The 12,429-nt window shown below is 40.5% G+C and overlaps 1 protein-coding gene across 1 annotated transcript; it reads right to left on the minus strand.

Annotated features, from left to right (window-relative positions):
* Positions 1-2,375: 2,375 nt before the first annotated feature.
* LOC149227970 (uncharacterized) lies at positions 2,376-6,510 on the minus strand. Its single transcript, XM_089380638.1, has 3 exons — positions 5,057-6,510; positions 3,732-4,677; positions 2,376-3,611 (listed from the first exon to the last, which is right to left on the minus strand). The coding sequence occupies exons 1-3, from the start codon at positions 6,508-6,510 to the stop codon at positions 2,376-2,378; spliced, it is 3,636 nt and encodes a 1,211-aa protein (XP_089236764.1).
* Positions 6,511-12,429: the final 5,919 nt, after the last annotated feature.

Raw genomic sequence — 12,429 nt, forward strand, 5'->3', positions numbered from 1 at the left:
TTGTCCCATTTCTTTAATTCTAACATGATTTGGGAGTGGCCGAGTCTCCAGCTTCCCTAATCCATTTCCTTATTAGAGGCAATATGTCCATTAGTTGTGCAACAATTAAAAAACAGTAAATGAACTTTGCAATCTGATCTTCTCTCGCTCTTTTATCATGCTAAGTGGTTTATGCATTTAGGCTCCGGTGAAAATCACATGAGAAGTTTTTTGTCGACGCGTTTCGAACCATCTAATGTGGTTCATCGTCAGGATAAGATGAAGACTCAGATCATGACACAAGATTAAATAGAGAGATCAATGTAGAGACCTTTAATATTTTTAACGATTATGATATAACAACTAGTTTTGACAAATAATTTTTAGAATGTTAAAGGGACTTCAGTCAAATATTAAGATTTAGATCAAGTCAAAATTTGGATTAAACTATAAAAATAAGAATTAAATTAATTTAATAATATTAAAATTAATTTCTAGAATGCTAAAGTGGACTTGGGCCAATTATTAAGATTTAGATTAAGTCAAAATTTAAATTAAAATATAAAAATTAAATTAAATTAATAATATTTTAATGAATAAAGTTAATTATTTAGATTAAAATATGGATAAATAAGAATTAAAATAGTTAAATATTTAGATTTAGATCAAGTCAAATAATTATATTAAAATATAAATAAAAAAATGAAATTAAGTTAATTGGAGTATAAAGTCAATTTTTTTTATTAAAGTAAGAATAAAATTAATTACTAAGCATGATCAAACTTTAAAAAAGGTCAAAATCAAAATTATAAATAATTAAATAATGAAAATGGTTGGAAAAAAAGTAAAAATCAAAATAAAAAGGTCATAACCTAAGAATAAATTATTCAAAATGAAATTAAAATAATTAACAATGAAACTAAGTTAATTATTAAGTCTAGGAGTAAGAATAAAGCTCACAACTTAAAATAAATAATAATAATAAAATAATAAAAATCACCGATAAATAAATAAATGATCAAATAAAAAAATGAATAAAATAGTTGTAAATAATGAATTGAATCAAAACAATTAAATTAAAATTATTAGTGTTATTATATAAATAAAAACAGAGGCCGAATAAGATAAAAAATAATTATTCTAAATAATAAAATTCATAAACAAAATAAATCATAAGAAAAAGTAAAAGGATGGATAAATAAAATCAAATATAAAGTATAACTTAAATCAAAAGAATGAATTAATCAAAGGGGAGGTGCTAGAAAAAAACAACCACAACAACTCAGGAAGATAAGGATGGGATCTAGTATCTGCTAATACTCCAATCGTCGTCTCTATTCAGATTTACATGCCTCCTTTCAATTTCAAAGGCCTCCCTAAACTTTCGGTGATGAAAATGATCAATCCTTGCAATGACCTTGGCTTCTTCAATTCAGATATGATGCCTTGTCTTCTCTGCATGTTCTTCCAAAGCGGAGGATTGAGACCTTCCATGCTTGATATTAGCTGCGTGCTCATGAATCCTTTCATTAATCGAGTTGCCAATTTCACCAATATATGAAGTTCCACAAGAGTAAGGGATGACATAAACACCTCTCCCATCTTTCGGGTTCACAAGATCCTCCACTAATCTTAGGGAGATTCAAATTATATTTAGAGAAATAAATGTCGAAGGAACCTTATGTTTCTTCTAGAAATTCATAATCTTGTCCATGGTTCCTTGGCTAAATGGAAGATGTACCCCCGAAACCGTTCTTTAAGATCTTTCTTGATCCTGGGACATTTTTCAGCCTTAAGGAATGCTCTAAGACACTCGCGTCTACTTAACCATTTTTATTTTTTTTTGCACAGAAAAATATCGAACCATCTATTAATAAAAATAGGTAGCTACATAGCATATGCAAAGCATTACAAGAGGACTCATTCTTTGCCTTGAGATAGGGAAAAGAAAGAAGTCTCGGCTAGTTGAAAATGAAACCAGCGCAATCACCCTCGCCCAGAAAACAATGAGCCAGTGCGACAGTCCCTTATGTATGAAATTTGGGAAAATCGCACACCGAAATCTCATCAGAAGCGAGGCAAAAGACCCATCTAGAAAAAGCACACCGCCCTGGAGCCAATAGAAGGCATGCAGGCGATGTAAAATTGATGCAGAATCAGAGAGACCGCACAAAAAAAGGAGCATACAGCGTCCAAAAGAGAATCCTGCGTAGACACGATCAAGATTCTAGAGAAAAATAGGAAAAACAAAATGGAGATCAGGTCGAAACGAGCCTCCTTTTACAAGGAAAGCAGCTCAAAAGACCTGAGGAGGAGCAGCGAACAGTAATATGAAAAACAAATGGAGCAAAACAAATATTTACAGAGCACAGTAAAACGATGCTGAGAAATGGTAATTAAACGAAAATGGGCTGTTCGAGAGGACGAACAACCCCATTCTCTTCTTCCAAAATAGACCACGACCCCATGTTTTGATCAACACCTTCTTTTGAGAGACGATCAGCTTCAGAATTTCTTTCCCTGAAAATGTGGCAAAGGGAGATCTTCGAGAAAAGATTTTTAAGAAGAGTAGCTTCTCTAAGCAAGGGAAGCATGATGAAATTTCTGCATAATTGCGTCCCATTGAACCATCGCATAGTGTTCATAGAGTCCCTGAAAATCTGAACTTCTTGCACGTTTCTAAGGACAAGCCAACAAAGAAGAAGGTGGAGGGCTTTCAACTCAGCAAAATTATTGGATCCTTGGCCAAGGCCGACCGAAGCCTTAACAGTCTTTTCCTTTGAAAGATGAATTATTAAACTAGCCCCACAACGACCATTTATGTCTGAGGCCCTGTCATAATAAGCCCACGGAATTGAGAATCTTATAGTTTCTTGCCGAACCAGCGTGGGAGAAGGAGTAGCCTGTGGTACAGGGATACTGTCGAATATAGCAGCGCCTTCAGCAGCCAATCTTTCAATCGGGAAGACGGAGTCCTTGAAGATGACCCGATTCCTAGCAAGCCACGTCCCCCAAGTAATGAGAAGCGGAATGGATCTCTCTCTGTCATTTGAAGCTTCTTTCCACCACTTCTGCCAAGCTTCCAAAATCCCTTGCCCTTCCCACCTATAAGGGATTTTGAGTAACCTTAACGTTTCGGCCCATAGACTAGAATTGAAAGGGCAGGAAAGGAACAGGTGATGAACTGATTCGAAGCTATCTTTGCAAAGAGGACACCAACCTGGGCCAATCCTACCACGTCTTTGAAGAAAATCCCAAGTAGGGACTTTCTGGTGCAGGACACACCAAAAGAAAAGTCTGGTTTTCGCTGGACCTTTTAACTTCCATAGAGGTCTGGCCCACCAAGTCGGATTTTCCCACCCTTTCTGGGTCATCATCCATTTGTACCCCATCTTTGGAGAGTAGAGGCCATTCTGAGCAAAGACCCACCGAAGTTCATCTGGAGTGTCTGAGAGCCTGACTGAAGAGTTAAGGAGGTCTGTCCTGTATGAATCCCATTCCTCCAGCCATTCTTCATCCAACTGTAGATCTATTCCTTGCATCCACCCTTGGCTCCATATGGAGGTAGTCCGGGGATCAGCCACTTGGTTTAATGTGAAACGACCCTTCTCTTTTAAAGCCGCAACCAACCCCTGAGATAGAGAGAACCGCTCTGAACAACCAATCCAGGGGTCTCTACCCAACCTTATTTGAGATCCATCCCCCACGCTCTAGGCCAAACCCTTTTCAATAATGTTGACAGAGGCTACTACAGCTTTCCAAACCACCGAGGAGTGATTGCAAGTCTTTATAGGCAATCTGATCCAGTCTATCGTTGATAGAGGGTCAATGTATTTTCTCTTTGTAACAGAAGTCCACAAATTGTCAAAAGAAATGAGCCTCCAGACGAGTTTGGCTGCTAAAGATTGGGAGAAGCATTGAAGATTTTTTATCCCCCAGCCTCCCCACTCTTTGGGACGAGCCACTTTATCCCAGGCGATCCACGGGGTGACCTTCTCTGTCTTGGACCCTGCCCACAGAAACTTGCTGCAAAGTTTGTCGATTTGGGATAAGACTCCTTTGGGGACCCAAGTCAGGCTGGCCCAATAGACTGGAACAGCCATAAGCACAAATTTTATTAACACAAGCCTTCCAGCCCTGGAAAGCCATCTGAGACTCCAATGTTTCAGCTTGGATTCGATTTTTGTGAGAATCCAATTCCAATCTTTGTTCCTGTAGTTGTCAGGTTTGAGGAGAAAGCCCAAGTATTTGAAGGAGTCCTCCAGCGCTTTGACATCGAAGTTTAAGACCATCTTCACGCTATGCACCATTTCTCTGGACATACCTGAGCACGTGAGAGAGGATTTTTTCTCATTTATACAAAGTCCAGTCGCCTTCAGGAAAAGGTCCATGATCCTTTTGAGCGTCTTACAATCCTCCAGGCTACCATTGCTGAACAGAATTATGTCGTCCACGAATAGGAGGTGGGTAACCCAGAAATTTTCCGCTACTTCAATGCCTTTTAGAGACCCTTGTCTTTTAGCATCGTGAATCATAAGGCTGATGCCTTCTACAACCAGCAGAAACAAAAGGGGAGAGAGCGGACAACCTTGACGCAGACTGCGTTCAGGACTGAAAAAACTGGAGGCCGCTCCATTAATCAGAATAGCTATGGAGGAGGAAGAAATACAGCTCATAATCCATTTCACAAAGTCATACCTGAAACCCAGATGAGTAAGTAAAAGCCTAAGGTAAAGCCAGCTGATTCTGTCAAAAGCCTTTGACAAATCGATTTTCACTACTACTCCTTTTTTTTTCCCAATTTTTAGGCTATGAAGAGTTTCTTGAGCAACTCCAACTGCTTCATGAATTTGTCTGCCATCGAGGAAGCCAAATTTTTCAGGGGAAATGTTTCTGGAGAGAAAGGTTTTAATCTGGAGGCAATGACTTTTGCTATGATTTTGTAAACACAGGTGCACAGGGATATAGGTCTGAATTCTTCAAAAGAGCCCGGGAGGTCAGATTTGGGAATAAGGGCAAAAAAAGTGGAATTGATGGGATGGAAAATTGATTCGGTGCGCCTAGATTCTTCCACAACTGCCACAAGCTCGTCACCGATGAATTCGAAGAAGTGTTGAAAGAATTCGACAGTCCAACTGTCCGGGTGGGGCTTTTGTCCTTTTGCATAGATTTGAGAATATCTTCTACCTCCTCCTTAGAAACGGGAGCCATGATGGATTCATTTCCTTCCTCCTCTATGAACCTAGGGAAGAACTGAGCAACTCTTATAACTTCAGCAATAGATGCTTCCTCTGGCGCTTTAAAGAGGTTCTTGAAATAGGTGTTCCCTAGAGAAGCTAACTCTTCAAAAGAACGAGCCATATCACCATTGGCTTTTTTCAATTCCCATATAGTATTAGAGTTTTTCCTTCCTTTTGCATAGTTCTGGAAAAACTTGGTGTTATCGTCCCCCGCCTGCAACCAGATTGCTCTACTTTTTAAGCGCCAACTCTCTTCCCTGGCCTGGAGAATCCGCTTCCTTTCCATTTCCTGATCTTTGAGTCTGGCATGAGACTCGACTGTTCTATAACTGTTACCTCCTGGGTCTTCAAGAAGGGCTATCTCTGAATTGACATTTTCCAGTGTTTTTTCTTCATTCAGTTTCTTCTGGAGGGCCCATTGCTTGGAGGCGGCCTTCATCCTTGTTAGGTTTTCCATGAATGCCTTGCTGCGACTCTCATCTTCGCTGAGATTAGCATTATTCCAAGTGCTGTGGAAAAGGCTAATAAAGGATGCATCCAGAAGCCAGGAGGCATTAAATTTGAATGGAGTGCCTGGTTTAGCGAAAGCACCCTTCACTTCGAGGAAGACAGGGAGATGGTCCGAGAGACCGCCTTCCCCAACCCAGTGTCTGAAGGCCTGTAGCTTATCAGTCAGCGATTCACATAGAAGGAATCTGTCGAGCTTCTTCCCTACCCATTCTTCTCCTATTCTTAGATTCCTCCACGACGGACGCATCTTGAGCGGAGTGACATCCACCAGAAGAGAGGAGGCCAGTTTGTTTATAAAGAAATTATTAAGAGGGTCTGCTCTTGCTTTGACCCCCCAATATTCTATCATCCCCAGAGAAAAGTTAAGGTCTCCGCCGATTACAAGATTTGGATGCGCCATAAACGATTTAGCAAAGAAGGGGTTCCAGAACCTCTCCCGTTCCATAACAGGCCTGTACACATTGATAATGAGAAAGGGGATGCATAGTTCAATGGAGTATAGTTCCATAACCAGAACATTTTCCCATCCCCAAGAGGAGATCTCTCTAAGAACCTTCGTATTGAAACCCAATGCCACCCCTCCCGAATGACCATTGGCGTCTATGACCTGAAAGCTCCAACCCGGAAGAAGCTTAACGAGGCAGCCTGTAACTTCTTCCCCCTTCCCCAGAGTTTCTTGAAGTAAAATAATATCAGGTTTATTGGACCTGACCAATTCCTTCAGAGCTAGCTTTTTGGGTTGGCTAGCTAGACCCCTGCAATTGTAGGATAAGATGATCATCGTAAACTCGCAGGGGGTGTCCGCTTTGCTCTAAGCACCCCTGGAAGAGACATTTGCTTCCCATCTGCAATGTCGATGACAACCTTCAACTGTGCCTTCGACAGGTTAGTTTTCCTTCCTCTTTGCTTCCTCAGGCCTGTTGACTCCATATCCAGCTCCAGTCCACTCACAGCAAGCCCTTTTCCCTTTCTATTGGCCAAAGGTCTAAGATTATATGGGGGATCAGGACTCCGGACAGAAGGAGGGACAGAGTAGGCAGCATCGGAGGGAAAAGAGGTTGGCAGAGGGGAGGAGGGAATGGTCATAATAACACTATCAGTGGAGGTTTTCCCCTTCCTCAGATCCAACATTTCATTCGAGAGTTGTCTTAAAGGACCAGACTCATCACAACAAGACAGAGATAGAGCATTAGAAAAGCATAAGGAGGAGGGAGGGGAAAGAAACAAACTCGCCTGAGCCTCCCCTGCCTTTTCAGAGACAAGTGAGGGGCCCCGGGAAAACATCGGATAAGAGGTGTGCTCATTTGCTGCAGTCCCCGGTTGTTCCTGGAAATCAACCTTCCCTTGCTCCGGGACCAAAACCTGAGCAGATGCCATAGGGTCGCTTTCCTTGGTCAGAGCCTCTGTTTCCTGAATGATCGCCTTCTGGTTTGCCTTCTGAATATTTCTGCTTCTCCTTTGTCCTCGACGTCGACGGTGTCCAAGGGGACATTCCCGGGCTAGATGACCATATTGATGACATCGATGGCATCTGAAAGGGAGGTTTTCATAGTCCAAAATCTGAAAAAACTCAATACCTCGATACTTCAGGTTCATAGCGTCCGCCAGACCCTCCCTGGGGTTTATACTGACCAGAATACGGGCGACTCCCCATTCGTGGGTTCGAAGGTATGATCTATCAATGTCGAGAAACTTCCCCAGAGTATTACCAATAGAGGTGAAGGCCGAGTCGGTCTAGAATTGTATAGGGAGGCCTGGTAGTTTGACCCAGACTGGGGATTCCACATCTTTTTCTTTCTGGGCGTCAAACAAGGGTGTCCATCTTATAAAAAGGATTGGTATCTTCCCTAAGCTCCAAATTTTTCCCAACACCCAGTCGACATGCTCCTTATGTCCGAATCGAACACAAAACCATCCTCTGTCCAAATTTTTGATTTGTTCTGGCTGACCCGGTGCTTCTTTCCATTCTGACTGAACCCAGTCCTTGATGTAGTCTACCGAGAACTTTCTTCCTCGGACTCTACCAACTAATAATGTTTCCGAGGCTTCCATAGCCTGATCTATACGGATATCCACTCCAAACACACAACTAGGTCGCTCCTCCTTTATTCTGATAGGTTTGATCTTCTTCCTCTTTCCACCCCCGCCATCCTTCCTGGATTCTTTCTTTCCTGTATTATTTTTAGCAGGATCAACTGCCTTGTCTGCCCCAAACAGCTCAGAGTTTTTGTCATCATTGTCTCTGTTTTCTTCTTCCACCTCCACCGCCGACCTTTTTGTCCCAGCCCCAGGGATAAGAGACAATCTTCTCACTTGTTCCTCTTTTCCGATACCTTTCGGGTCCCTTCCTTCTTCTTTATTGGACGGAGCCTTAGTCAAGATGGAAGTCAGCCCTTCCAATATAGGTTTTGAAACAGAGGCCCATTCCTGAGCTCCAGTCTTCAGACTCCCTTCTCCCACCGCCTTGTCAGGAGACCGAGGGTACACTACATTATTCGGGAAGAAGTGTTTTAGGTTTTTCTCGGAAACGTCATGACCCCAATAGGCGAGCAGGTCTTCTGGCGCTGGGTCTATGTCGACGGTCTCACTATCACGGGCCATCTCCCGATGAGCATCATGACCCGGGTCCACCATTATTATTTGAAACAGATATCTGTCATAGCAGCCTCCAAACTGCAGACCCACTTGCTTGCTACAGTTCCAGGTCTCACTTAACCATTTTTATTAAAAACATTAAGGAGATGTTTTTTTGCATCATTGAGGTGGTTTTAATCAGAAACTCGTAACACACGAGTGGCTAAGGTGTTGGGAACACCTAGCTTTTGAGCGGGGAAACGATGCAAATTAACATGAAGATATTGTTTAGTGTGAGTTTTCTTTCTAAAAACCTGGTGGTAGAAAGAACCATAATCTCTTTTTGAAATAAGAACATCGAGGAAAGGTAGATTGCCATCAATTTCACATTTCGTAGTAAATTTGATGGAACTAGATTGATTGCGAAGATGCTGGAAAAAGAGCTCCAACTTGTCCTGACCATGAGACCAGATGACACAAGTGTCATCCACAAACCTTTTTGAAACCTTCGTAGTCCAATGTTTGAGTGTGAATTACCCCCTTGTGTATGATGTTTATTTCACTCCATAATCCTCCTTATATATCCAAAAGAACTAAGACCCTTTCCACCTTCAATTCTTTAGTTTGTCAGAAAGACATATCAACATCCAAAATCTCACCCAAATTTTAACCAATTGTTGAGAGAGCACTTTGTGTCCAAAATCTCATTGGAAGCCCAGGAATATGGATCCATATAGGAATTTTATCCATTCTTTCCTTGTTAGGGTTGAAGGGTGGGTTCCATTTCTTGAGGAGGACAGGGCTTGAATCAATATGCCATATTTTCTAGAGTGCCCAAGAGGCCTCTTCGTTGGCTGAGAAAATTAAAGAGAACCAACCTTTGACTAAAGAATGTAATTCAAGAAGATTTTTACGATGGCTCCTCCATTCCAATTTGAACCATTCCTCTAGAGTCGATTGGTTGAAACATTGGCCCTAGCTCGACCTACCAGGGAGTGCTTTGAAATGTGCATGACTTGTTGAATTTCAGTGTCTTCCCCTAGAACCATAGTTTTTTTTTCCTTTAATTTACTTGATAATAGGGTGGAGCTTCCTCTTGGAACCTCCTTCAAGTTAAAATGGAGGGTTTGTAGAGGGGGAAATAAGGGTGGGGAGGGGGCGGGGGGATTCATGATCGATTCTTGAGAGGGGATCGAAAAAGGAAAAAATAGGGTCTCGAGAAGGAGAGTGGAAAAATAAAGGGATCGAGTGAGGTGGTAGAGAGGGTTCTAGGATAATGATAGGGTTAATGTATCTAGGAGGGAAAGTAGATCTTATCGTTGAAAAAGTAGAGGATGACAAGGAGAAAGGCTCTGTGATCTAATGAAACCTTGAATCAAAGGTTGACGGGAAGGGGGGGGAGATCTAAAAATTGAGGAAGAGGGGGCCGCAATGGGGACAATCGACTAGCGAGAGTGGTGGGCTAGAGACACTCACATAAAGGGAGAGGGGATCATGTAGAGGAGGTTTAGTGAAAACCAAAGGATGTTTTTCTTCTAAGTGGGACCAAACAGAGGAAAAGTAACCAAAATTTAGGAAACTAGCATCACTAGAGTAAGGGCCAGTAGCAAGATGAGAAACAAATTGAGAGAAATTTTGAAAAAAATGAGGCAAAACCATTTAAGGAGGGAGATGGGGGTACCAAAGTCTTACCAAGAGGGGAGGATGAAGGTATATCTACAACAGGTCCAAAGGAAGGGATGGATCTACTGGTGGAAGAGCTCGAACCAACATATGCAACCACCACATCCAACGAGCTTGGGTTCCCCCATTGTTAGCCATCCAAATCGTGATTGTTATTGTGAAAGTGAACCTTCTCTATTTCCATACCTTCCAAGCCATGGTGGTTTAGCTTCCCGTTGTGAGGTGAAAATGGATAAACCCTTTAAAGGGTCCTAAAAAAATCTACTGAAATGTCCTCCATGGGGTTAAAACTTAACCATAATTCCATCATATGAATGTTGAATGTGGTCGCTTGGACATAACAGTAGATCGAAGATGTCATTACTGAAGCTTCATTAAATAGGAGTCAATACCACTTGCATGTAGTGAAAAATTTACTAGAAACTTCACCGCGTGAGAGAAGAAAACACCCATTCAAAACCATTACAATGAGGTAAACCTAATAGTCTAGGAAAAAAAGCAAATACATAAGTGAAGGAAAAAGGGATGCGTGGAGCCATGAAGGCCCTCAATGTGATAGTCCAGTCAGAATGATGTTAGAGGGGAGTCATGAATATCAGAGGAGAGAATTATTGTAGCTAGTGACTACGAGCCTTTCTCGATCCCTTGCTCCTTCGTTCCCTCTACCCTCTTTTTGCTTCTCCATGTCTCCATGGACCACTCCTAATATGTTTTTTATTTAATTATTTATTAAATTAAATTTTAATTATATATAATAAATATTTTATATTTTGAAATAATGGAGCTTAGGGGATATTTATGGAGGTTTAGGGTTTTGAAGAGTATAAAGTTGGATGAGGAGGATGCATATCATATATTAAGCCTTAATGAAGACTTGTAAATATTCTCCAAAGATGGTAATCCCAATGTTAGAGATGGGTTTGGACTAAGGGGTATGATCTAGGCACAAATACCTATTCAAAATCCTTAGGAGTTAGTAGGTCAATGGAATCCTTAAAAAATAAGATGACATTATCAATGGTACTAGGTTAGAATCAAAAGTGCATTTAGTTCAAGTGTGTAAGAAGATGCATTGTCAATCCCAAGGTGATCCATTTTAATTTAACCTCTCCATTTCATAAGAGAATGTAGAGCAAGGTATTATTGAAGGTGTTGAGAATATATAAGAGATTTCTATTTGAACCTTGGTAGAGGAGGCTTATGTTGATGACAAATGATTGAAGTGATAGTTACAACTCGATGAATGTGCTATTCTTTTGATAACATGTGAGAAGGTTTTAGAGGTCCAAGAGTAGAAGAGTTTAAAGAAGGATACTAATAAAAGGGAAGTGGAACTCACTGACATCCTTAATGGTCTTCAAGAAAGTGTGAAGGGTAGTTCAAGATCTATGGAAAATGCTTCGACGTGTGGAAGAAAGTGTGTAAAACTTCTAAAAGGAAAAAAGCTAAACTTATATTGGGTGAATATGTGACTATGAGTCAACTAATTCAAATGTCAATTAAAACCTTCTAGGGGAGTTTTATGGCTGCTAAAAATTTGTTCATACTTTTTCATTATGGATTGAATAAGTAGGGAAACCTAGGTTATGTTACGTGTTGGGGCATCACACTTTGGTGAGAGGATAGTTAGCCTTCTATTTCAGAAGGGAAGAAGATGTGGAGATTATAATGTAGATGAGATGGTTCTAGGGTAACACTACTTAAAATCTAAAGAAATGGTAACATGGCTTCAACCCTAAGTGCATCCAATATGGGTAACCTTGCCTAAATTGGATTTATAACTCTAGAGTGTGGACATATTTAGGGCTATTGAAAATAGTTTAGGGACATTTTTAAGCGTTTATGATTGATCTAAAGTTGAAACTTATCCATGACACACATATTGGTTGAGTTGGACCTCAAGGATAATTTTGTAGAGGAGATGGAAATACAAAATTAGAAATACAAATTATGTCTAAAATTTGGACTATGTTGGAATACCCTTTGTATCATCCGTTTTTATAATCCCTAAGTTTTTTGTAAATAAAGGATTATAATGCTATAGAGCTAGCCTGGCTATATTTCCAAGACCATTTTATGTAAATTTGATTTTGAATTTAATTATAAAACTGCAAAAGATGAAGAATAAGGACATGCCTATACAAATCTTGGTGTTTGGAAGGACAGTTTTCTTAGGAATATTACAAGAGACATTGGAAGTTTCTTATCTCCCTTGAATTTAATATTCTAACCCTTGATGATATTTTTGAACTACCTACCGTTAAAGGCATTTATGAGAGAATGGGGGTGGGGTACCAGAGTCACCCAATTATGGGCTATGCACTATGTAACAAATTCTTGGTTGACTCCAAAACCTAATAAGGAGACTGTAGAGCCTCTAACTTGCACTTGATTATCCATCATTACCTACAGTTTTCCCTCACTCATTTCTCTCTTTTGCCTC

Source organism: Pinus tabuliformis, chromosome J (assembly GCF_031772625.1).
Source record: "Pinus tabuliformis cultivar Carrire ecotype Pingquan chromosome J, CPIR1, whole genome shotgun sequence".
NCBI classification, from domain to species: Eukaryota; Viridiplantae; Streptophyta; class Pinopsida; order Pinales; family Pinaceae; genus Pinus; species Pinus tabuliformis.